A 24,260-nucleotide genomic window follows, 5' to 3' on the forward strand; every position below is an offset into this window, starting at 1 on the left:
TTTGCTTGTTCCCATTTAAAGATTTGCGTTTATAATTTGAAAACATTACTTTGGCTATATTAACATAGTCGACAAGAAATTGAACGTTTAAACCCAAACACATGCCGTACGTAGAACAAAACCAGTCAACACACAAACTATTCAAAACATTCTAGCAACTTTCATAACAATGATTAATAATTCCGAGTTTGTGATCAATTAACTACCCACAACCAAACTTGGTTAACTAATTGGCAAAGTTTGTCTGAAAAAAAAAAAAAATTAAGTACTATATATATATATACAAATCATACTGGTAGAGTACTGGTAGTTTTTTTCATTAACTATATATGATCGATCTTGTTGTAGATTGTATCCGTGTATTGATTGTTTCAATGCAAGAGCTGGTATGACATTCAATCTTAACTAAAATCGTTGTAGTTGGGTTATATTAAAATGGAATTAGTTGACGAGTATTATATTCATTGCAATCAAATTGTGATTGACTGACATCTTAAAAATATTAGGGTTAATCATATTGCGATTAACCGGTAAAATACTTCGTATCTTTTTTTTTGTTTTGTTCGTGAACCGAAATTCACATACGGATGATACGGTATGTCTTTGAAGTTTTCGCCGATTTGTGTAATTAATGACGCAAATAAATAAGATTAGTATGACGAAAGAAGGGTATTTACGTCAGTCCAATACTCTGAAGTTTTCAACGATTTGTATATCATTAATGACGTAAATAAATAAGATTAAAATAAAACACAACAACCAGAAATGTTTTTTTTTTTAAAAACAAACTGAATTTGAAAATGACAGAATCTGTAAAAGGTGGAAAGAAAAGTTCTTCCCTTTACCTTTTTTTATTTTAATCTCCTCGTCTCTGTTTATTTTTTTTTTCTTTTTCCGCCTTGCTTGCTTTGCTCTCGTGCCACTCTTTCAAAAAAACCTCTTCGTTCTCGTTTGCTTCTTCTATTAATTTGTAATCATCTCAGCAGCAAGGAAGCAATCTCTCCTTGGACTCAAGTTTCTATTTTCTTTTCAATCTCCGAGAAATCTTGAACTCTGTCTTGTCTCGTCTAGTCACATTTGAATTTTTTTTTCCGAGGAGATTTTAGTCTCAGCTTCTTCTTCTTCTTCTTCTTCTTCCTATGCAATCTTCGTATGAATCTACTGAAATCGATTAGAACATGGCGAATCGTGGTTATAACCTGCGTATCCTTTTATACTCTTCTTTGGTGACATATACATTATTGGAAACTTAAACCTGTGAATACAAAAAGAAACAAACTTTAGCTATACATATTTGATTACTCTCACAGTCTCACCTCTTAAACTTTATAAAGGGAACTTGCGGTAGTTATATCACTGTAGCATTAGGGTTTATCTGCATTTGGTTTGGTGGTGGGGTTTTTATGTTCCTTTTTGGTGGTAATTTGTTATTTGACAAGTTTGAATTTTTTTCATGAAATTTCTTATGGGTTATAATCTCTACCTCTGTCATCTCAAGAACAAACCGAGACCAGATGATAGAAGACAAAAAAAGACATTGCTTTTGGATTTTCTCTGTTTGTCTTTGATATTGATTTGTCTGTAAAATAGCTATTTTGGTTTGTTCTTGACTTCGAATTTGGAAATTAGAGGAGTTTGTGGCACATTCTGGAAATGTGAATTGCCTAAGTATCGGAAAGAAGACATCACGTCTCCTTCTTACTGGTGGAGATGATTATAAGGTCAACCTTTGGTCTATCGGCAAGACCACTTCGCTAATGGTATGTAATTTCTCAGTTCTCCTTTTTTGTATTTCTTCCTCCTCGTTGGTCTTCATCTGCAATCTTCCTTTCAAAAGTTTTTAACTTTGTACTTTTATAGCCATTACTTTTTGTACATTTTGTCTTGGTAGAAGAATGATGATAGTTTCTTTACCGTGTTGTTGGCAGAGTCTTTGTGGGCATACAAGCCCGGTTGACTCAGTAGCTTTCAACTCCGAAGAAGTTTTGGTGCTAGGTGGAGCTTCTTCAGGTGTGATAAAGCTGTGGGATCTACAAGAAGCAAAGAGTAAAGCTGATTGATTTCTCTTCTCATTTACTATCCCTAGAGATTATATTAGAGGCACTGGTTATATTGTCTGAGGGAGTTATAAGTCTTGTGATTGATGGGTTTGTTTCAGATAATGATGTCTAATATATTCATTCTTGCTCTTGAAGTGTAGTGGTTCGAGCTTTTACTGGACATAGATCCAACTGTTCTGCTGTTGAGTTTCATCCATTTGGTGAATTTCTTGCATCCGGATCCAGAGACACAAATCTAAGGGTTTGGGATACCAGAAAGAAGGGGTGCATCCAAACATATAAGGGTCATACTCGTGGCATTACCACTATCAAATTTAGTCCTGATGGTCGTTGGGTCGTTTCTGGAGGACTTGACAACGTTGTTAAGGTGAAAGTAGCAGTATCAACAAGTGGAGTTTGTGCATTGTTTTGTTCCCTAATGATTGTTCTAATAACAATTTCCTCTACATTGTACACAATAGGTATGGGATTTGACTGCTGGAAAGCTCTTGCATGAGTTTAAGTTTCATGAAGGACCTATCCGTTCCCTAGACTTCCATCCACTTGAGTTTCTCCTAGCAACAGGTATGAGTTTTTGACGTTTCTTTTCATGCGTTTTAGGGCTAAAGTGGTGGCACCTGACGGTTAATTGATTGTTTCCTATTTTGCATCCACAAGTCTTGTTTTGAGGTTTTCTGACTTCATATACTGCCCTTTCGCATTCAGGTTCTGCTGACAGGACTGTGAAATTCTGGGATCTGGAAACGTTTGAACTGATTGGATCTACTAGACCAGAGGTACCTGACCGTGTGTTTTGTTATTAATCTGGCTGTATTGATTTGGCATTGGGTTCACTATTGTCAACCTTCTTCCTTGCATGTGGTGTCCTTTGTTTCACAGGCTACTGAAGTTCGTGCAATCACTTTTCATCCAGATGGGCAAACTCTTTTCTGTGGATTGGATGATGGCTTAAAGGTTTTAAATGTCTTTGTGATCAACTATACAACTTAGATTATGTCCAGAGGCAAATATTGATACCATAAGTTCATGCTCATAATGCAGGTTTATTCATGGGAACCAGTGATTTGCCGGGATGGTGCTGATATGGAGTGGTCAACACTTGGTGACTTATGCATCAACGGAGGAATGTTCATTGGTTGTTCATATTACCGAAATTCTATTGGGATTTGGGTCTCAGATATATCGGTATGTAACCTAATGTGATTGTCCATACCTTATGTGAAAATTGAAACTTGAACGTTTTAAACAGGACTGCGTTCATTTCCTTTTTCCTTTTGTTTTAAGCAGCAACTTGAGCCATATGAAGCTGGATCTGAGGATAAGAAAGGAAGCATGGTGAAAAGATTCAGTGTCTTGGATGATCAGTCGTCTGAGAAAATGGGAAGTGGTCCAAGGTGTAGTTCATCCCCAGATTACGAGACAAGAGAGATAAAGAACATATACGTTGACTGTGAGTGAATGTTAATTTTGCTTTTACGCTCATGTTCTTTCAAGTTTGGTATGACGGATCTATGCTAGACTTCCATCTGTCAGTATAAATCGCATCTGATGTAAGAGGGTTATATAGTTGCTATCTTGGCACCTGGATGAATGCTTGAAAAAATTATTTGACTTAGTCAGAAGTGTTTTTAATGTAGACCATTGCAACTGTAGTAGGAACTCTTGTGATCAGCAACAAAGAAAGGTATCTAGACTTTAAGCTTGTTGTCACAAATATAATGCCATGGAATTCTTTGTTTATACCTTACTGCATGAAACAAAGTAGTCTTTACTCTTTAGACTATACTTGGTGAAAATGGCATGTGACTTTTTGGCTATGATGTTCGTTTCTGGACCAGATCAACATAGTTTTTCTATGTCTTTCACTTATGTGTGTTCATTCCTTATGTTTGGTCTGATTTGAACTCTCTTTGTTTAAAAGCCACAGGTGGAAATTTGAATGTTGCGCAAAATACAGGATCTCTGAAAGTGACATTGCCTTTGGAATCAGGAAAAGTAGCTACTATGGCGAGTGAGAAGCAGGATGCAACATATTTTGGACAAACAGGAGATAAGTATTCTAGTATGCATAGTGTTGTATCTCGAGATAGTGATAGTGGAGAGGAATCTTCTTATCCAGAAAGGGAATCTATCACTTTCTCAAGAACTAAATCGGGTATGTTGCTAAGACCAGCTCATGTAAGAAAGGCGCTAGCAAAGTTCGAAGAATCAAAGCAGTCAGTGGTTGTTCAATCCAGAACTCGGAAGAACAGCGGACTGGATGTTCAAGTGGAGCCACACACTCGAAGTGTGTTCCTTTCAGAACAGAGTGGTAGTAAACCATTTGATGCGGAGGAGTCTACCATCAAGGGTATTACAGACAAGTTTGAAAAAGTTTTATCATCGGAACCACCAACTGATGAAGCGAATCGTAGGTTCCCTATTCTCAGACTTAAGTTTCATTAAACATTAGCTGTCAGATATTTGATTTATCTTAAGAATATCTCTGCAACCTTGCCTCAGGTATGCTTCTTAAACCACCTCGTGTACAAAGGTCATCGAATAGCGAGTATCATGAGTCAAAACGAGCAATATCTGTTGATTCTGGGACTTCTGACAACAGCAAAAGTGGGTTGGAGCACTCTAGAGACCGTGACTTGCCTGCAGGTAAAAACTTTTATGTAAAGAGGATTCAAAATCAAACTGACTAATTGGACATTTTCTGCTAAGAAAGTGTGATTGGCTTCGTGTTTTGCACTCTGTCATATATAATTGAATTGAATTTACTTCACATTGAGGCTGTTCTTTTGGTAAACGCTGCGGCTGCGGCAGCGGTAGATTGAAACGGCGTGTCAAGCGGAGTAGTAGTAATGTTAAACGATACCGAGGACTTGAAAATTATAGATCTAAATGAGTCGCAGATGGCATCCGTTGAGTCGCGACGGTATCGGATTGATCGCTGAAAAATATTAGCGACATATCAATCTCCATCACCGCTCATCATCTGCGACACTTCTCTCTCATCTCTGTATATTTTGCTCTCCGGCAACACTGTTTTTCTTCTTTACCTGTCGCTGCCGCAACGTTTAGCAAAAGAACAGCCTTAATGTACATCATCTGTAGTCTGTTATGGTTCACTTACTTGGTTTTGCGGCAACAATCAATTACTAATTGGCTGGCATAAAAATTATATCATGTAGACACTGAACACCCTGGAGGCAGTAGAGAATTAAATCCCATGGAGATTGTTGAAGGAGGTTAGGAGTTCAGAACTATTTATGTCTTTGTTTTTCTTTGGTACCCATTTAAGTTGACTGGTTATAGTTTCCCTTTAAATTACTATGTTTGCAGTAAAAGTTGTCTCAGGGAGGACACGCTCGTTGGTTGAGAGGTTTGAAAGAGGAGAAAAAAGTACTCATACCGAAGCAGCCAGTACCACCATAGCTCAAAACACTAATGCGGTGCAGGAAGATCCGCATACAACATCAAGACAGACAGGACAAACTGCTGTAATATCAACACGACGAGCTAGGAGTACTCCAGCCAGAGTGATGCCTGTTGTTCTCAATAGGGATAGTAACATGACATCTAATGAGCCTCCTTTAACACAACCAGCTAGGACTTCTTCCGTTCCAGTGATATTCAGTCAAGCTACTAGTGTCACATATGATGAGCCTTCTGTAACACAACAATCTAGAACTTCTCCCATCCGGAGATTGCCTGTGACAATCAATCAGGCGACAAATATCGCATCTAATGAGGCTTCTGTAACATCAAGGCGACCACGCAGGACTTCTTCAGCACGAGTAAAGCATACGTCACTCAGTCAGGCAATGGACATGACATCTCATGAGTGTCCTGTAACATCATCACGTCCATCTAGGATTTCTCCGGCCCGTGTAATGCCCACAAAACTAAATCAGTCTGATTATGTGACATCTGATACATCTCATATAGCATCCAGGCACCGAGTTAGTCCAACTCAAATGCTGGCTACACCCACTGTGATTGATCAGGTACCCGATATAGAACTGGATGAGACACATGTAGCACAAATACAACCAGCTTGCGAGAACTTACCGCAGGTACGTTATAATGATTACCCTAAGCAACTAGAGTATTGTATACATGACAGACGTAATTGATTTTTTTGGTTTGTGCAGAAGGAAGAGCCTCAAATATCTGGGAGGGAAAATGATAGTGAAATCACTGATACTCTAATGCAAACTCATGATGAGTTCTTAAGCACTCTTCAATCGAGGTTGGCAAAGTTACAAGTAAGCATTCTTGTTTCTTTTCTGGTATTTTTCCTGACCACTATTTGTTGTAGTATTCATTTGCAAGTGGTTGACTTCTCAACATGCAGATTGTAAGACATTTTTGGGAGCGTAACGATGTTAAAGGTGCCATCGGGGCATTGAGAAAGCTGACAGATCAGTCTGTGAGTATCTCAGATTCTTAGTAGATTTCTCTTTTCTTTGATATTTGAATGTTCAGGTAAGCTAACTCATAGATACCGGGGACAGGTTCAAGCAGATGTAATCAGTATTCTAACCGACAAAATAGAAATTCTCACATTGGATATGTTTTCTCAATTGGTTCCTGTCCTCACAAGCTTATTGGGTAGCAGGACAGAGAGGTAAACATATTTTATGATAATTCCACCTTAGACCATAATTTTTCTGCGTTTGAGCTGTAAGAACGATTTGCTGATAAATATTGTCAGTTCAAAACTCGTTAGTCCTCTCGTCTTATGACTGAGGAAAGAAAAATATTTTATAGACTCATGCGTTTTATCTGTTGTCTTGTTAAATCTGAGATAGTTGTATGATTGTGCAGGCCGGTAAATGTCTCCTTGGATATGCTCTTGAAGCTTGTAGCAGTGTTCGGTACAGTTATACACTCAACTGTCTCAGCTCCACGAATTGTCGGCGTTGATCTTCATGCAGATGAAAGGTATTCTAGTTCACGCCACTCTCTGGAACCACAAGTAGTTTGCTATGTTATTTCTCATTTGCCAAGAAAAGGAATTAAATCACAATATTGCAGGCTACAAATCTGCCAAGTATGTTCTGCGGGATTGCACAAGATTCAAAGGATTCTTCCAGTTCTCGCAAGGTAAACATCCTAAGCATCCTACTTTCATCAACTTCGTAATGGATAGTTTTGGCGGATTCTTTGCTTATTTCCCTTGTGTTGTCTCTCTTTTCTTCGGTCTGCATACAGAAGAGGCGGTCTAATAACAAGAAAGGCTCAAGAATTAAACCTAGTTCTTCAAGAGCCATAGCCACAGGCGAAAAAACTATCAATAATCATATAACTGCTCGGCAAGTTGTTGTTATGTACATTGCAAAGAAGCGTCTCGTGTCTCTTGTGTCCAATCTCACTGAGGTTTTTATATATGCGGATTCTCATTCATATATCATAGAGAGAGAGGCAGAGTCTTCTGCTGCGGGAAGGAACTATATAGTCCCAGAAGAAATACTTGGAAGCTAGTGGTTGTTGTAAATCATTTTTTGGCCTAAGTAGCTTCTATTCTTGATTTGTTATTATTCCGTGAACCTGCAACTCATATTTGTGTAATTCGAAGTTTTAGTATCCTAACTGATGTGCTAATGCCTAATGGGATTGTGTAGTCTTCATATTCTATAAACTTTTGACACACGAAACAACAGTTTGCAATATGCAACTGTATATATGAACCAATGTGTCGTGTAGTGTCATTTTCCATTATACTTTTGTCCTTTTGTAACAACTAACAAAAGAGGGGACACCTTGCGTTTATATTTCATTAATTGCTTAACAGTGGGGTAAATTAACAAGTTTATGCCGTTGCACATTCTTTTAATCAATTGAAAGCGTTATTACAACTCTTCCATTTTGGGTTATTCGAAAACATTAGTCTTACCTTTTCACCAATTTGGGGTTTTCTTTAATCTCTAACGTCTTACATGAGTTTTATTTATGATAAAACTCACCTGTTAACCATATGACCTTATTATTGATTCCCTCTCTATTCTCTATCTATTTCTACTCTTTAGATCTATCTTCGACAAACTTGCAAACTTTGTTATTTTTTTCCTTACTAACTAAAAATTATAAACTCCTCACACGTTTGAGAAGGATTTAGTCTTAACGTCTTAACAAACTTTTTTCTTATTTGTTTGAATATTTGATGTTACCTGAGTACCTTGTATGTTACAAATCATATGTTAAACGTACAAACAAACAAATATATAAAGTATATAAATCAGAATCCAAGCGTTGATAGCTTAACTATGGAGCGATGTTTATCCAAACGTTACATTATTTAAAATTCCATAATCATACTATAATCAAACCGAAGAATATCCAAATCGAACAGAAATTTATTTGAAATTTAGAAAATATTTCGGTAGAAGAATGAATCTAAACGGTATCCAGAAGAAACTAAAGATGTGTTTGGTGATGTATTTAGGTGTTTGAATTGATGAGTTCACAAGTATAGTCAAAAAGGGAGAATGAAGATGTATTGGATGGCTGAAGTAGTGTCCGTGTGATTCAAGAAATGATACAACATTGTTGTTGTTTTATGTGCGTGAGAAGTTTCTAAAAGGTTTGAGAAGGCAATATAGAAGGACGGTTTGAGGATGAATTGAAGAGAAAAACTACTATTTATTGGGTTGATTAAATTGAAGTTTTAAAAGGAAAAGGAAAATAGCAAAAAGAAAAAAGTTCTTTTCTTATGGAATTTGGAAATTTTCTCCTATTGTGATTAGGAAGTCTTGATGGGTATATAAGGAGGTGTTGGGCACGTCCTAGAGAGGTAAGAGAGCTGAAGTATATAGGTTAGAACCCTAGAGAGCTTTCTGTTGGTGTGCGGTTTAGTTTCGCGGTTTGGTGCTTGTGTTGTTCAAGCTTCTTTGTTTGTCGGTGTGACGTGTGTGTGAAGGTTGCTCAAGAGAGTTGAAGATCTGAAGTCTAGGCTCAGGGGGAGTTTAGCCCAAGGTTAAGTTATCTTGGTTTAAATCTAGGCTTGGTGTTAGTCTAGTTAAGGGTAGAGAATTATCCTTAAGATTTCATGTTATAGAACGGAGCGGTGAATTAAGAGGGTTGTGCTTAATTTACGCGTTTGCGAATATGTTGTATTTGCTTTCTTGTTCTAGTGGAATCGAAATCTGGACGTGGTCCCGGGGAGTAGGAAAAACCGAACCTCGTTAACAAAGTTCTTGTATTCTTTATTTTATGCACTTTTTTATTGCCTCATCCGCATTTACAAGTGGTATCAGAGCGGGTTATCGATAGAGATTAAGTCTAGTTTCGGGTAGATCAAGGGTGAGGGTAGTTCAGGAAGTAAGGCAGAGCTTTGAATCAGTTGTGATGAATTCATACAGAGAAGGCACGTCTATGTCAAGACCGTCGTTGCTTGATTCAACGAATTACAGGTATTAGAAGGTTCGTATGCAAGCGTTTATTAGTAACCTTGATGAAGATTGTTGGAATTTGATTGAGCTTGGTTGGGAGCCCCCTAAATTCGTGGATGATAAAGGAGTTGAGTTCTTAAGCCCAGAGATAAGTGGACTGCTACAGAGAAAAAGCTATCAAGTTGTAATTCGACAGCCAAGACAGCGACTTACAATGCTATTGATTCAAGCCACTTCAAGTTAATCTCTCAATGTGTATCAGCTCAAAAAGCGTGGAAGTCATTGGAGAATATGTTTGAGGGTACTTCAAGTGTTAAGAGAACAAAATTGGATATGTTGGCATCACAATTTGAGAATCTAAGGATGGAAGAAAAAGAAATTGTGGCTGAGTTCAATGCTAATTTATGTGATATATCTAATGAGGCTTTTGCTCTTGGAAAGCAGTACAAAGACAAAAAGCTTGTGAAGAAACTGAAGCGATCATTGCCTGCAAAATTTGAGTCAAAAATTTCTGCAGTTGAAGAAGCTCATAATTTAGATGAGATGGTTTTTGATGAGTTTGTTGGGATTCTTAAAGCTTTTGAATTAAGCAAAGCATATGAAGCTGAAGGAGTTAAGAAAAAAGATGATGAAGTTAAGGAAGCAATAAAGAAGGAAGTTGATATTGGAGTTGCTCTTAAGGTATCATCTTGTGAAGATTCAATGGCTATGTTATCAAGACAATTTGCTAAATTTCTGAAGCGTAAGGGCGAAGAGAAGAAAAGTAGAATGGGTGAAGAGATGAAGACTTCATCAAAGAATGTTCAGTGTTTTGAATGCAAAGGATATGGGCATGTACGGTCTGAATGTGCCAATCTACAAAAGTATAAGAAGAAAGCTATGAATGTTGAAACTAGTGATTCTGAAACTGATTCAGATGAAGAAGAAGAACTGAAGAATTTTGTGGCGTTTACAACATTTGAAGATAGTTCAGAATCAGTGTTTGCATCAGCGTCTGCATCAGTGTCTGCAACTGCTTCTGAACCTGCAGTAAAACCTACAACTACATCTGAACATGAATCTGATAGTGATAGTGATGCAGAGGATATGAGTTATGAAAAATTTGGTAAGAGCTATGAGAAGTTGTATGCACATTGGCTTAAGGTAGTTGAATAAAATTCAGTTTTGATTAAGGTGAAGCTCGAGTTAGAGGCTAAAATCGTTGAAGCAGAGAAACATGCAACAGAGAAGGGAGAAGAAACGTTACAAGCTAAAGTGCAACTTGAAGAAACTCAAAAGAATTTGAGAATGCCTTAATAATGGTACAAAGAAGTTAGATCATATTCTGAGTATTGGCAAGACTGATAAGTGTGGACTTGGATTTGAAGGTAAAGTTTCAAAATCAGATATAATGTTTGTTTCAAGTGGAAAAATTACGTCTGCATCAGGAACTGCACTGGTAACAGAGACTGCTTTAAAGAATGCTTTAAAGAGTGTTTCAGAGACTGTATTTTTGAAAGAGCATGGTAAAAGAATTTCTGAATTGGAGAATGCACCTAGACAAGTGTTTCGACCTGTTTGCCATCATTGTGGTGTTGTTGGGCATATTAGACCAAGGTGTTTCAGATTGTTGAGAGAGAAGAGCCGAATGGAGAATGCTTATGATGTAAGGTTTCAAGGTCCTACATGTTATCATTGTGGAGTTCAAGGACATATTAAGAGGAATTGTTTCAGGTTCATTCAAGAGGATAAATATGGAGGTCTAAGGCGCAACAAGGTTTGGGTTAGAAAAGATGAGTTCTATGGAGGTGGTGTACTAGGCTATCAACTGCGTATTGCAAGGCGGGGAGAATTTTCCAGTTAGTTTTGACCATGTTGTGACTCATTCAGGGGGAGAATGAAGATGTGTTTGGTGATGTGTTTAGGTGTTTGAACTGATGAGTTCACAAGCATAGTCAAAAAGGGGAGAATGAAGATGTATTGGATGGCTGAAGTAGTGTCCGTGTGATTCAAGAAATGATACAGGATTGTTGTTGTTTTATGTGCGTGAGAAGTTTCTAGAAGGTTTGAGAATGCAGTATTGAAAGACGTTTTAAGGATGAATTGAAGAGAAAAACTACTATTTATTGGGTTGATTAAATTGGAGTTTTAAAAGGAAAAGGAAAATAGCAAAAAGGAAAAAATTATTTTTTTATGGAATTTGGAAATTTTTTCCTATTGTAATTAGGAAGTCATGATGGGTATATAAGGAGGTGTTGGGCACGTCCTAGAGAGGTAAAAGAGCTGAGGCATAAAGGTTAGAACTCTAGAGAGCTTTCTGTTGGTGTGCTGCTTAGTTTAGCGGTTTGGTGCTTGTGTTGTTCAAGCTTCTTTGTTTGTCGGTGTGACGTGTGTGTAAAGGTTGCTCAAGAGAGTTGAAGATCTGAAGTTTAGGCTCAGGGGAAGTTTAGCCCAAGGTTAGGTTATCTTGGTTTAAATCTAGGCTTGGTATTAGTCTAGTTAACGGTAGAAAATTATCCTTAAGATTTCATGTTATAGAACAAAACGGTAAATTAAGAGGGTTATGCTTAATTTACGCGTTTGCGAATAGGTTGTATCTGCTTTCTTGTTCTAGTGGAATCGAAATCTGGACGTGGTCCCAGGAAGTAGGAAAAACCAAACCTCGTTAACAAAATTTTTGTGTTCTTTATTTTGTGCACTTTATTATATCGTTATCGGCATTTACAGAAACGAAAACAATCTACAAAAAAAAAAAAAAAAAAAAAAGAGAAAACGAAAACGTAAAGAAGAATTAGGAATGAGCATCTGTATAAGCAAGCAAGTCGCATAGGTTGCATAAATCAAGAAGAAGGAAACTTATTGGGTTTTGGAGTTGCGTAAGGAGTAAAACTACGGACACTCTTGTCTCATTGAAGTAATTGTAAAATTATGGAAGAACGCAAAACATGGAATTGTTTTTTTTTAATACTATTTATTAATAAGTTTTATTTTCTACTATATCAAAATTGTCACAACTGTAAATCAGATCTCTATCTATTAACTGTCTAGTTTTAATACATAGAAAAATTTATTTAATTTTGTTTCAAAAAGGTAAAACATCATTTATTATCTGTATAACACTATATTCCATAATTATAAAATAGAAATATCAGATATTATTATGATAAGAAGATAAAAGAGAGTATACAAAAAGTCTATCAGTATTAGGTAAAGAAGAATCCAAAAAATTTCAAAAGTAAGTAAGATTATCTTATCTTATTTGTTGTCAACCTTCAAAAGTATTATTTGACATATTAGGAGAGAGTAGGAGGACACTAGTCGCGCTGCTAACTTTATACAGTATAAATAAAAGATATTTTATTTTAGCTTTTATATTTATATTTATTTCTTTATTATTTGATTATTATTATGCTGTTAACCCGATTCATTAAACAAAAAAAATATCTGTTATTTTAGGTTTTAGTTTCGTTTCGTATCAATAGATCGAAAGATAACAGAAACTAATAATCATATTCGTGGCTATAAAAATATCTCCCAAATTTTTTGGTCTTCCTTCCTTTCATGCAAAGCAAAAACACAAATAAAAAAACTTTCTTCTCTCTTTCTTCCCCGAGCTGGCTTCTCTTTGTCTTGTTCTACTTTTCATTTACACAACAGAGTGATTCTGCATGCTTCAGGTTTTCTGAATTTTTCACCTCCTCCTCTGTTCCATTATTTGTTTTCTAGGGTCTCTATATTTGTGTCTCCTGTAACTAAAGATCCTATCTTTCTGACACCAATTGGTTTCATCATTTTGACCTTTGTCGATTTTTAAATCCGCTGTTAATTAGAACCAGACTCTGTGTTCTCTGTATTTTCGTAAACATAAAGAGAGATATGTTTTGATTTTGATGATTTTATATATATATATATTAGTATTCCGTTTCGTATTAGCTTGTCAATAAATTTTTTGCAATCAATGAGAGCTTTTTAAAAACCCTCGTGTAATTTTAACTCTGCTTTTAGATCTAAAAAACAATTAATTAAATTTTCCTTTAAAAAATAAAATAAATTTGCTTAGCCGTTTCGCTTTCTCTCGGGTCCCAGGTGATTCGTCGTCTTCTTAGGTTAGCTTCTTTTGTAACACAACCTGAAAGAGAAGGCCATCTCTCTTGCTGCTGCTGTTTTTGTGCATTACATTGCTTAGTGTGTAATTAGTGTTCTCTTTTGTAATGTTGGTTCTAAAATTGATTACTTTTCTTGTGTATATCCAGACTGAGATAACTCACATGCATGGTCTTTAAAATAATCAGTCTCTTGTTCTCTGTTCTTGGGAGAGAACACAAAAGGCAGTGTGGAGTCTGGTGAGTTTTCTGATTCTTGAAAGATTTTAAAAAGTTCCTGCAAAAGCTAGTCTTTTTAGGTTGAATTTGGTTTCTTTAATTCTGTAGCTGATAGATTATGGAACATGGTTTGCCGTCTATGAAGTCGATCAAATCATTGAAGTCACTTGTTAAGAAAAGAACCAACGGTCAAGAAGTGGTATAATTAGCTTTGTTTTACTTTGTATAACCTCAGATTGTGTTCCAGATTCTAACTATAGCTTTGAATCCGGGTGTGTAAAAATGCAGAGTAAATCAGGGTGGAAAATGAAGCCCTTTATAGCTCTCATGTGTACAGCACTTTTGATCTTTTGGTATAAAACCACAAATATTCAGTTTGAACAAACTGAGGTAATAATAATCTTGGAACCAATTTCTCTATCTGTTTGATCTCTTTGGATGTTGCCATTTGAGTATGTGATAAGTTAACTCTTCTCTTACTTCCACACTGTTATTTCAGATAGAAGAAACAGATTATCCTTTTGACATGGTAACGGTAACGTTTTCGTCTTGTATTCTTGATTTCTTGCGTATTTACCTGTTTGATATGTAAAGTTCACTTGTTGGATGGTGTTCAGGAATCTGAAGCAGTTAACGATAAATTAAAAGGCTTGCCTCAGGGAATCATACAGCCTAGATCAGATCTTGAGTTAAAGCCTCTCTGGTCAAGAAGTAGTGTGAGGTCAAAGGTTAGAGCTTTTGCATCAAGATTTCACGGCATATGTAATCGAATGTTTCTGTAGCTAGAGGAGTTTCTGATGTCTTGTTGTGGTTATAAACACAGGGTGTCGAAATGACTAACCGTAACTTGTTGGCAATACCCGTAGGAATTAAGCAAAAGGGTAATGTTGACGCTCTTGTAAAGAAGGTATTGGAATCTTTGCTTAAGTTGATCTAATCCCAGGCATTGAAGAACAGATAGAGGTTTCCTCTTAACATAAAAGCTCTTGTGTCTCAGTTTCTTCCGGCGAATTTCACCATTGTTCTTTTCCATTACGATGGGAATACGGATAAATGGCGGGATCTGGAGTGGAGTTCAAAAGCCATTCATATAGTTGCACAAAACCAGACTAAATGGTAGTTATCTTCATCATTCTCTCTTCTCCATTGTTCTGCTTCCTCATTTGATGCATCCATCTCCTGAAGAAGATAACATAGAAACAATGTTAAGATGTTCAACTGTGTAACATTGGTTTATGAATTTTCATCTCTTGATTTTAGGTGGTTTGCGAAACGATTTCTCCATCCGGATGTTGTATCGATTTATGATTATATTTTTCTTTGGGACGAGGATCTTGGAGTAGAGAACTTCAATCCAGAGAGGTTAAATTTGTTTTTCCTAACCTACTCTATAGTCCTTTTACTACAAGGAATCATGAGCGTTACAAAACTAAGTGACACTATTTTTCTGCAGGTATTTGAAGATAGTTAAATCAGTGGGACTGGAGATATCTCAACCTGCTTTGGACCATAACTCGACTGAAATACACCATAAGATCACACTCCGTTCTAGGACAAAGAAATTTCACAGGTTAAAGATTTTCGTTTAGGAGAGTGTTGGTTCTTTTTGTTTTCAATGCATTTGGTACTTATCATCAACATGATGTTTAAAAAACGCAGGAGAGTTTACATCAACAGAGGCACTAAAAGGTGTTCTAATACGAGCGCAGATCCTCCTTGCACAGGGTATTGTTTTGGTTGGCCATGGAATAAACATTGTTGGCTATATACAGTATATATTGATACATTTGGCTCTGTTTCCTCTGTTTGTAGATTCGTTGAAGGAATGGCTCCGGTGTTTTCGAAAGCTGCTTGGTTTTGCACTTGGAATCTTATACAGGTAAGTTTTCACCTGCGGTGGTTTATCTAGAGATTTACTTGACCCTTTAGTAATTTTTCATTTGCGGACATTTTGGCTTTTGGTTTTTGTAGAATGATTTGGTTCATGGATGGGGAATGGATATGAAACTAGGCTATTGCGCACAGGTAATCTTGACCACAACTCTCATTCATGATCTTTTTGCAATGAACAAACTAGTCCTTGTAGCTCTAAGAGCTCAGTTCTAGTTCTGAAATATGCATAGTTTGGCTTTTCTTATCCTATTGTCTTGATCCGGTTTGAATGCTGTGTAGGGAGACCGGACGAAAAACGTAGGGATTGTGGATAGCGAGTATATCTTTCACCAAGGCATTCAAACTTTAGGTGAAAGTGTTCATTCTGAGAAGAAGGTATAATCTTTAGCAAGTGAATATATAAAAAGCACTTGTTTTGATCCGGACGACCAAACATTTTTTTATATAACCGTTGTTTTATAATATTTGGCAGACCACAGCTCGTGATGTTGGCACCAAGGTAAGTCTTATAGACGCAAAAACATTCTCCATTTCCAATTCTTTTGGTCTAGAACTAAAAGAGAGCTCACTCACCTTTATGATATTCTTTTTCGTCGTTATTTACAGAGACAAGGCCATACAACCTTTGATTCAAGAACTGAGGTGAGTTAACAGACTTTATTCTCTATCAAGTCTATGTGTTCAATAAACTGGAAAGACTTGAGCATCTTTGTGTCGTTTGGCGAAACGAGTAGATAAGGAGACAATCGACGTGGGAGCTTCAAACTTTTAAAGAAAGATGGAACAGAGCGGTTGACGAAGACAAGAACTGGATAGATCCGTCGGCATCAAGCTCGATGACGACGAAAAGGAAGAGTAACGGTTATAACAGAAGATTAAGGCGTGGTGGTAATAGTCACCGAGTAAAGCATAAGAGAAGTCAAGAGACATCAACAACAACAACAACACACAAATAGCAACAGAAGGATTTTTTTTTATACACACATAGATCATGTTTTCTTCATCTCATTAGTTAATTATATTATCAATTTATTATTAGAATTTCCTTAGTTAGTATATATAGCTTTCTTTGAACTGGTTCATATTGAGATTTATAAAATCTCTCATGTTCACTTTATCCTTCATCACTCGGTTAACTAGAGAGTTCTAAATCAAATAAAAGTGACACTTCTGCCATAACAGAACCAATAATAACAAATGAAAAGGTCTTTGAAGTTAAAAGAATAAAAAAGAAGGTATTTTTACTTTGGCAAAGTCAATTTCCAACTGAGAGACTTGGTTGGACCAGAAAGAAACTATATAAAATGAAGATGTGAGGTAGACTCAAAAGCTCACTTTTTCAAACCTACAGTTATACTACACTTCAATTTGAATATCTCTTTCCACTGCACTTTTTGAGTTTCTCTATTTGTGAAACCCTCACATGGAAACGTTGACAGATTGTAGATAAGTACTAGAATTGAAATTTTAAATTTACTGATTGATAAGAAAACCCAATTAAAAGCAGTTGTTTGACTGAAAAAAAATTAATTAAATTTTCAATATATAAATTTTAAAATGTCTATAGATTATAGTTAAACCATTTCCTTTTATCAAGTTTTTTAAAAAAGAAGATAATATTAACAAAAAAGGAATAATGAGAAATTACTAAGTAAAAAAAAAAATAAAAAAATTCAGGAAGGTGAAAACTGAAAAGCTGTAATCCTATATGATTTGTAAGTCGTTTCTTCTTCTTTTCTTCGTTACAAAGTTTCAGTGTTAAGAGATCTGAAATTGATTTTTTTTCTTCACAAGTTGTGATCTTTGTGATATCACTCGAGAGATAAGTTCGTTTGGTAACCATGGCTGGTCGGTACGATCGGAACCCTTTTGACGAACAAGATGAAGTCAATCCTTTTGCTGTAAGCCCTCAATTCTTCTCTCCGATTTAATCAAACGGCTACACTAGTGAACTCTATCTAATTCCATGGCTTCTTTCGCTCTGAGTTATATCGAATTTGTTGGCGTATTCGAATCTTACTTAGGGTTTATCTTTTGGGGTTTTTTTTTTTTTTTTGCCCTAGTGTGTGTGTGTGTTTGCTTCACTTGGCTATGTCTCTTGATTTATCCGCTCTTTTGTTTGATAAATCTCGACAATGTAATCCAAATTTCTTGAAATTTTTCTAATTTCTGAAACTATGGTCACTTCTTGGGTTCTATTATGGCTAGTAGATCGCTCAAAGTTCTTGTTTTTGCTACTCTTTAGTTGTTTTCTCGTTGATTCTGTAAACCGCTTTGGGTGTCTAAGAGATTGTTTTTTTGTACATTCTTTTAGAATCCTGAGAGTGTTCCTGCTGCTTCGAATTCCAGATTATCACCTTTGCCTCCGGAACCTGCTGGTTTTGGCTATGGTCGTACCGTTGACATTCCTCTTGACAGACCGGGCTCTGGTACACAGGTTTGATTGGCGATGGAGTTGACATTGTTCTTTTTTTGTGATTTTGGTGGATTATTTGAATTAGTTTGAATGATTTTTCTGTTCTTTCATTGTTGGTGGTGGGTATACAGGATTTGAAGAAGAAAGAAAAGGAGCTCCAAGCCAAAGAAGCTGAGCTTAAACGACGAGAGCAGGTGAAAACTTTAACTCAAGCATCACCCTTTATGGTTCCTGATGAAATTTCGTTTTGTAAAAGTGGCATCTTTTTAAACTTTTTTTTAAGGTGTTTTGTGTATCTTTTGTTTTCAGTTGATGATTTCTTTTGCTTATGTGTAGGATCTGAAGCGGAAAGAGGATGCTGCTGCACGAGGTACTTATCTTTTAATAGTTTAGGCGAACATTTACCTTTATTCTGCACCTGTTGCAGTTCTGTTACTTAGAGGATTTGAATTCAGTGTTAAATTTAACCTATGATATATGTCTATGTTGGTTGATTCATAGTTTTACTTGCCTATATATAGCTATATGATTTTGCTCCTCTCTTTGTAGCTGGAATTGTTATCGAGGCGAAGAACTGGCCACCCTTCTTCCCACTTATCCACCATGACATTGCAAATGAAATTCCAGTTCGTCTACAAAGGCTACAGTATATTGCATTTGCAACATATTTGGGTACGTATGTATAGTCTTACTTGGAGAGTGAGGACTTTTCCCAAACACTCATAATTTCACTTCACTTATATGGGTTAAATAAGAAAATTATAAGATGGTAAAGTTTTTTACTCGTGTGTGTCCATGTCCAACAGGGTTGGTTCTTGCACTTCTCTGGAATATCATCGCCGTGACTACAGCTTGGATCAAAGGAGAAGGTCTCTTCGTGTTCTCGTACTCACGTCTAATATTCCTTCTCTGCATATTTTACAGCGTTGAGTTTTGTTATATTTTTCAGGAGTAACAATTTGGCTTCTCGCCGTTATTTACTTCATATCGGGTGTCCCAGGAGGCTATGTGTTATGGTATCGGCCTCTCTACCGTGCCTTCAGGTTCTTATTTCTCCATCCCTAGCCACTAATTTTGTGTATAAGTGGAGGAAAGTGTTCGTAGTGTATATTTATTTTTCCACATTCTCTTACTCAATGTATCCTTTGTGTTCAATTCCTGCAGAAGTGATAGTGCATTCAGCTTTGGATGGTTTTTCTTGTTCTACATGGTGAGCCACTAGTTTATTGCTGATTTTAGTGACAGATTATAGTTTTTAACAGACTTACCTAAAATTCATCTGCTTTGTGGTCACAGCTCCACATACTTTTCTGCGTCTTTGCTGCAGTTGCTCCTCCTATTGTCTTCAAAGGAAAATCACTCGCGTAAGTTTCCTCAAAAGCTTCAGAGACATCTGAGGTTAACACAGTTAATGGTGTCAAGTGTCTGATGATCTTCAAATTTACAGGGGCATATTACCTGCAATAGATGTGTTGAGCGCTCAAGCACTGGTCGGGGTAAGCCCAATTCATCCCTTGATCTTTCGGCTGCAACCAAAAATCTTGTCTGAATGTAGAGGCTCCTGATCATACAATCACTCATCAATGTTCTCTTGCTTTTCCTTTTTAACAGATCTTCTACTTCATTGGGTTTGGGTTATTCTGCCTTGAATCAGTGGTCAGCATCTGGGTGATTCAGGTCTCTTTCCCAATCTCTAAACTGATAAGACTCAATCTCTAGATCAATATAGTTTCCAAGTAAAAACTCTTTTAACATTTGAATTGGCCATTTGGTTTCTGCAGCAAGTATACATGTACTTCAGAGGAAGCGGGAAAGCGGATGAGTTGAGACAGGAGGCTGCAAGAGGAGCCATGAGAGCTGCCATATGATGCAAATGTAATTGAAATCATCTCTTCTGAAGCATTGTTTTTTTTCTTGAGCTTTTTTTTGTGTTTTCGTCAGCTGTTCTTAAAAGTAGTGAAAGTAAAGCTCATGTATAAAAATCTGTTTTGAGTTCAGATTTGATAAACAAATGCAGACTAGTCATTGTTTATTGATACTTGTTATATATGACTCAAAAGTATATGTGAGTCTTGTTACTAATTGCTATGAATCGTGTTATCCACCTAATCTTTCTTGTTAACTATGTTTTTTCCTCCATAACTTTGAAGTGAAGTGTGACCCTACTCTTATTTCTCACGTGAATTTTGTTGTTAGTCTGGAAACTACTAAGAACATTTTATTAATTTAACTTTCGGTTAATGCATTATGCATCGAGTTCGTAAAAGATATGTAAGCTTTTTTGGATTTAGGCACGTGAATTTAGTGCAAAACGGCACTTGTAATAGACTATAGTAACTATTAAATCACGGAGCACTTTAAGACTGTAAAAGAATCTTTTGTGTCCCTTTATTAGATGACCAATCTACCCTCGAGTATGAGTATTTTCTACTACTTTTTAATCTTTAATCTTAGTGGGAACACAAGTTGGTGTCCACTTTAACGTAAAGCTACTTATATTTTTCATTAATAAGTTTGTTAATTATAAGCTTGCAGCCATCGATCCAACGTACCTGGATAGATAGAGTCCAATTATTATGCTTTTTAGATTAAACTAGACTAATGAAGTAAAATCTTATCTTAAAAATCCAAGGGTCGGCGAGGGGCAGAAACGTCTAAGCAGATGGTGGAATAATAATTGGATAAAGCTTGTAATATTAGCCAAAAGCAAGGTTACTCTTGAGAGCACTTCGAAATTTATATAAGAGCTACGAGTCCCCCTTGTGAATCAAACATTCTTCTTCTTTCTTCTTCCACTACTTCGGACAAGACTTTGACTCCGAGTCAATGGAAGGCAGAGGAACTAGGAAAAGTTGTAGAGAACAACACAGTAGCCGTCCGATGCCGAAGAGAGGGCAAGTCAAAGTTGGGATCTTGCTTGGTTTTGCTAATTCTTTTGCTTCCATCTTTGGTGCCTCCACCAGAAACTTCCTTGGATCCTAAACCTTTAATCCTGCTGCTGCTCATTTCCCACAGAAACAACTTCATTTATTTTTCAGAATCTTTTTCTGTGGTTTAGTTAGAGTGTGGGATTTTCTTATATAAGATTGGTGAGCTTGTTTAGTCTCTCTAGTTTCTTGAGTTCATTTGTTATTTTGTCTTTTCTTTTTGTATAAATCCTATGTAGCTTCACTTGTTAAAATATATATATATATATATATATATATATATATATTGTGATAGTTTCCTTTACATGCCAAAATTTCTCATTTATTTCTGTCGATTGGATCTCTAACTTTAGCTTTATTTTTGAACTGAATGATCGAAACAAACAAAAACTGAACCAATATTTGTCTCACATATTTGTTTTGGACTGGACTCGATATTTTTAGATAAACAGAGTTTAGTTGAATGAAATAAATCTAATTTCTTAGAACCGGTTTTCTATAAAACAATCATACTATATGAAGTAATATTATTAAATTAGCATATGATCTAATCCCAAACACATGTAAATAAACCAGTCGCAGGCATTAGCTGTCAAATAGATAAAAGCTACAAAGAAAAGAACGAGTCTTACTTACTCTTACTTATTTAATTTTGTGAATTGACCAAATAATCTACTAATTAATCGAAGGCTTTTGAATGGTCCGGTTCAATTCAAGTGGCAGCAGCAACACCAGCATGATCGTCACTAAAAACCCGGTTTAGTATCATGGCTAGTCTTACTCCTCCCTGAACTATTCTCTTCATCACTATTGGCAACCTTGTATTGAAATATTCCTCTGCAAAATTATTATTATTCCTTTAGTTTTCTTATAAAAACTACATAACAATCAAATATAGAGACAATTAAAAATCGTTAAATCCGATTACTTTAAATTCATTTGGTTGAGTTCATTTTTAAACTACTTTTGTTTGCGTACAAGAAAGAAGAAGAAGCAAACAACGTACCTGATAAGGTTTCGCCAGACTTCACGCCTTTGTAGCCCCATTTACAAGCCAACGCTATACTCTCCGAAGCATATCTGCATTTATCATTTACAATTAGTAGTTCATAAAGTTTATACATATAGTGTTTCCGAAATTAGATTTTCTCCACCCAAACAGAACCAACTTCCGGATCTTTAGTTATGATGTAAAACTCAATAAGAATCTGATCATGATATCCACCAATGTTCGAGTCTAAATCATGTTTTTTAGGAATCTCACATAGGAAATAAGATGTGATATAAGATTAGTAAACCTATTAATCATTGAAACTACTATTTAATTGATTTTGAATTGAATTCTAGTGAAACTTAACACTATCCAGCTCCATAAAAATTATTAAAACCATTATTTTCATTTTCAGCTTCTTTCCAAGATTTTTGGACCAGAAAAAAAGTATCAAGATTTGTAAGGCTAGCTTTAAACTAGCGTCGAGTCAATATCAAACCAAGTAATTTAAAACTTACTTGTGTGGACAAGCGATAAGATCGTTGCAGTCTGTCCACGAAGATAGATCGTCGTGCCATAATCCCTAATATATGATAACCATTACTATAAGTCACGGTGGAAATTACCAAAAAAAAAAAGCATTATGAAAATTTATATATAGTGATATATAAATAATTTTTATTTTATTACATTGGTGATGTTCTTCACAAGGTCCTCTTGGAGGAGATCCAAGTTCTTGTCGTAGTATTCTTTCAGAGCCGTGAGAATGATCTCTCTGTCCCATACCTACACATTTTTGTCTCACTAATTATTCCTTTTCTTTTCGTAATGAAATTCAAAGTTGTAAGGGACAAAAGAAGAAGCTTACGTGATGAAGATTTGATTTATGTCTGTACCAACGTAAATCTATTGTGTTTCCTCCTTCATCACTGGTGAATCCCACATGCATTGGCTTGTTAAGGGAAAAAAACACCATGTTACTTAATAATCATAATTAATTAAATATCTAACATGAAAGATAAAGCTATATTTGTGTGAGAGATTTATGATGAGTATAGTAAACCTGATGAATATCTCCCATGAAATGAGACAGGAACAAAAGGGCTTCGGTCATGTTATCTACAAGATTGAACAAGAAGAACGTAATTAAAAAGAAAAGAAAAGCAAAAAACTAAGCACAAGAATACATCAACATTTTGATATCAAAGTTATAGTAAAGAAATAAAAATGATCACGTACATCTACGATCAGATGTTCCTTCGCCGTAATGCTGAAGCTGTGACGTGAAATTTTGGATTGCTCCATCCACACACATATCTTTCAACCCATGCTGATCATGACAATCCCCTGTTTTTTAATATTAAATTTCAATTATATTCACCTTTTTACCCCTACTTCTAATAATGTTTTGAAAGTAATGCGGTTTTATAGAATTTGAGTCATGGTTAACTCCGTTCAATAGAAATAGAACAAGATTTCAGTTAACTAAAAAACGTTTTCGGCTATGACTTACTGGAATAATCGTAAGAGCAGGCTTGGTCCGGAGTATCGATGTAATGGAGATGACTGGTCCAACGGTACTTGTACCAATGTCGGATCTGGTCAGGCCACACACACAAGGCTGATAAATCTCCTTTCACATAATCCGGTAATAGATTCTCTACTACATGTGCCGGTCCGGCTTCCAAAAGATTCTGTCACACCACACAAGCACACACATAAAAACTTTTTCTATATAGGCCTTGGTATCCCAACAATCTTATCTGTATTCGTTCATGATCATCTATATGAGAATATTAGGCATGGAATTTTGAAAACTTTTTACTTTTTTAACAGTGATTTTTAAAGTCAACCAATAACCATACTTCAGAGTTAATTAATTAGTCTTCATAAGTGTATAATATATCCTATATAGCTCAAAGTGATTGACACAAACCAATAAACAAAATACTTAATTTTAAACACAATATAGACGATCATAAACTTACCTGCGCAATCCGACATGTAAGAATATGGCCTTCTTTGCTCCAGCTTTGGACAGAAGAAACTGAACACAATATCAATAAACCTAATACAATCATCATCCTCGTGGATGATCTAAAAGCTGATGCCATATCTCTAAAACTTCAAAATCTTATAAAATGATGATCTCTTCTTGTATAAGAACGTCTACTTTTTTTGTTCATAAAATTTGAAAAGAGAACACACAGACAGAGACATAATAAATAGAGAGAGACAAGAATGGACTTACAAGTTAGGTTAATTAGAAGCAACATATACGATGTTTGAG

At 35.9% G+C, this 24,260-nt stretch overlaps 4 protein-coding genes and 1 long non-coding RNA gene across 14 annotated transcripts; 3 read left to right on the forward strand and 2 right to left on the reverse strand.

The window, feature by feature from the left end:
* Positions 1–812: 812 nt before the first annotated feature.
* Positions 813–7,743, forward strand: LOC104739750 (katanin p80 WD40 repeat-containing subunit B1 homolog KTN80.1-like). Of its 4 annotated transcripts, none has more exons than XM_010460197.3 (19): positions 813–1,203; positions 1,630–1,760; positions 1,929–2,046; positions 2,201–2,427; positions 2,522–2,624; positions 2,766–2,836; positions 2,940–3,014; positions 3,102–3,245; positions 3,348–3,510; positions 3,988–4,470; positions 4,563–4,706; positions 5,240–5,296; positions 5,391–6,124; positions 6,203–6,316; positions 6,406–6,480; positions 6,566–6,678; positions 6,879–6,995; positions 7,089–7,157; positions 7,266–7,743. In XM_010460197.3, exons 1-19 carry the CDS (start codon positions 1,179–1,181, stop codon positions 7,324–7,326), a joined length of 3,024 nt encoding a protein of 1,007 aa, XP_010458499.1. In that variant the 5' UTR covers positions 813–1,178; the 3' UTR covers positions 7,327–7,743. The 4 variants fall into 4 exon arrangements, with proteins under 4 accessions (XP_010458499.1, XP_010458498.1, XP_087339144.1 ...); XM_010460196.3 differs by having other exon boundaries at positions 822–1,203; positions 3,982–4,470; XM_087483018.1 differs by having other exon boundaries at positions 844–1,203; positions 2,196–2,427; positions 3,982–4,470.
* A 4,970-nt stretch (positions 7,744–12,713) lies between these two features.
* LOC104739751 (uncharacterized) lies at positions 12,714–16,753 on the forward strand. Of its 4 annotated transcripts, none has more exons than XM_010460199.3 (17): positions 12,714–13,098; positions 13,675–13,764; positions 13,852–13,942; positions 14,032–14,133; positions 14,243–14,272; positions 14,361–14,471; positions 14,567–14,650; positions 14,741–14,859; positions 15,004–15,105; positions 15,197–15,313; positions 15,403–15,468; positions 15,556–15,622; positions 15,715–15,768; positions 15,916–16,011; positions 16,109–16,135; positions 16,243–16,278; positions 16,371–16,753. In XM_010460199.3, the coding sequence occupies exons 3-17, from the start codon at positions 13,862–13,864 to the stop codon at positions 16,590–16,592; spliced, it is 1,314 nt and encodes a 437-aa protein (XP_010458501.1). In that variant the 5' UTR covers positions 12,714–13,098; positions 13,675–13,764; positions 13,852–13,861; the 3' UTR covers positions 16,593–16,753. The 4 variants fall into 4 exon arrangements, with proteins under 4 accessions (XP_010458501.1, XP_010458500.2, XP_010458502.2 ...); XM_010460198.3 differs by having other exon boundaries at positions 12,851–13,098; positions 14,243–14,278; XM_010460200.3 differs by lacking the exon at positions 13,852–13,942 and having other exon boundaries at positions 12,907–13,098; positions 14,243–14,278.
* A 455-nt stretch (positions 16,754–17,208) lies between these two features.
* LOC104739752 (secretory carrier-associated membrane protein 5) lies at positions 17,209–20,134 on the forward strand. Of its 3 annotated transcripts, none has more exons than XM_010460202.2 (13): positions 17,209–17,351; positions 17,431–17,537; positions 17,951–18,073; positions 18,184–18,246; positions 18,389–18,422; positions 18,602–18,724; positions 18,859–18,921; positions 19,002–19,095; positions 19,217–19,262; positions 19,349–19,416; positions 19,500–19,548; positions 19,664–19,729; positions 19,834–20,134. In XM_010460202.2, exons 2-13 carry the CDS (start codon positions 17,478–17,480, stop codon positions 19,918–19,920), a joined length of 876 nt encoding a protein of 291 aa, XP_010458504.1. In that variant the 5' UTR covers positions 17,209–17,351; positions 17,431–17,477; the 3' UTR covers positions 19,921–20,134. The 3 variants fall into 3 exon arrangements, with proteins under 3 accessions (XP_010458504.1, XP_087340205.1, XP_087340204.1); XM_087484079.1 differs by having other exon boundaries at positions 17,262–17,351; positions 17,986–18,073; XM_087484078.1 differs by lacking the exon at positions 17,209–17,351 and having other exon boundaries at positions 17,360–17,537; positions 17,986–18,073.
* Positions 18,704–19,450, reverse strand: LOC147927830 (uncharacterized). Its single transcript, XR_015579880.1, has 2 exons — positions 19,321–19,450; positions 18,704–19,210 (listed from the first exon to the last, which is right to left on the reverse strand). It is a non-coding gene; the product is annotated as an uncharacterized LOC147927830 (long non-coding RNA).
* A 592-nt stretch (positions 20,135–20,726) lies between the features above and the next one.
* LOC104739753 (endonuclease 1) lies at positions 20,727–24,231 on the reverse strand. Of its 2 annotated transcripts, XR_015579879.1 has the most exons (10): positions 23,959–24,219; positions 23,484–23,664; positions 23,210–23,317; positions 23,034–23,089; positions 22,839–22,922; positions 22,661–22,756; positions 22,489–22,553; positions 21,986–22,059; positions 21,616–21,816; positions 20,727–21,050 (listed from the first exon to the last, which is right to left on the reverse strand). XR_015579879.1 is itself a non-coding variant. In XM_010460203.3 (9 exons), the coding sequence occupies exons 1-9, from the start codon at positions 24,082–24,084 to the stop codon at positions 21,692–21,694; spliced, it is 915 nt and encodes a 304-aa protein (XP_010458505.1). In that variant the 5' UTR covers positions 24,085–24,231; the 3' UTR covers positions 21,472–21,691. The 2 variants fall into 2 exon arrangements, 1 of the variants encoding a protein (XP_010458505.1); XM_010460203.3 differs by lacking the exon at positions 20,727–21,050 and having other exon boundaries at positions 21,472–21,816; positions 23,959–24,231.
* Between the last annotated feature and the right edge of the window lie 29 nt (positions 24,232–24,260).

The sequence above is a fragment of the Camelina sativa genome, chromosome 14 (assembly GCF_030686135.1).
Source record: "Camelina sativa cultivar CO46 ecotype springtype chromosome 14, ASM3068613v1".
In the NCBI taxonomy this organism is placed as follows: Eukaryota; Viridiplantae; Streptophyta; class Magnoliopsida; order Brassicales; family Brassicaceae; genus Camelina; species Camelina sativa.

What these genes read in the sequence shown, in the direction of transcription:
- LOC104739750 (XM_010460196.3), top strand. Translation starts at nt 1,179, where the DNA reads ATGGCGAATCGTGGTTATAACCTGC. An exon ending in GAATCGTGGTTATAACCTGC is followed by an intron (nt 1,204 to 1,629) that starts GTATCCTTTTAT and finishes TTTGGAAATTAG; the next exon opens with AGGAGTTTGTGGCACATTCT. An exon ending in TGAGTTTCTCCTAGCAACAG is followed by an intron (nt 2,625 to 2,765) that starts GTATGAGTTTTT and finishes TTTCGCATTCAG; the next exon opens with GTTCTGCTGACAGGACTGTG.
- LOC104739751 (XM_010460198.3), top strand. Translation starts at nt 13,862, where the DNA reads ATGGAACATGGTTTGCCGTCTATGAAGTCGATCAAATCATTGAAGTCA. An exon ending in GAGAACTTCAATCCAGAGAG is followed by an intron (nt 15,106 to 15,196) that starts GTTAAATTTGTT and finishes ATTTTTCTGCAG; the next exon opens with GTATTTGAAGATAGTTAAAT. An exon ending in AACTAGGCTATTGCGCACAG is followed by an intron (nt 15,769 to 15,915) that starts GTAATCTTGACC and finishes AATGCTGTGTAG; the next exon opens with GGAGACCGGACGAAAAACGT.
- LOC104739752 (XM_010460202.2), top strand. Translation starts at nt 17,478, where the DNA reads ATGGCTGGTCGGTACGATCGGAACCCTTTTGACGAACAAGATGAAGTC. An exon ending in TTCAAAGGAAAATCACTCGC is followed by an intron (nt 19,417 to 19,499) that starts GTAAGTTTCCTC and finishes TCAAATTTACAG; the next exon opens with GGGCATATTACCTGCAATAG. An exon ending in GCGCTCAAGCACTGGTCGGG is followed by an intron (nt 19,549 to 19,663) that starts GTAAGCCCAATT and finishes CCTTTTTAACAG; the next exon opens with ATCTTCTACTTCATTGGGTT.
- LOC104739753 (XM_010460203.3), bottom strand. Translation starts at nt 24,084, where the DNA reads ATGGCATCAGCTTTTAGATCATCCACGAGGATGATGATTGTATTAGGT. An exon ending in CTTATCGCTTGTCCACACAA is followed by an intron (nt 22,060 to 22,488) that starts GTAAGTTTTAAA and finishes TGATAAATGCAG; the next exon opens with ATATGCTTCGGAGAGTATAG. An exon ending in GTCTGGCGAAACCTTATCAG is followed by an intron (nt 21,817 to 21,985) that starts GTACGTTGTTTG and finishes ATAATTTTGCAG; the next exon opens with AGGAATATTTCAATACAAGG.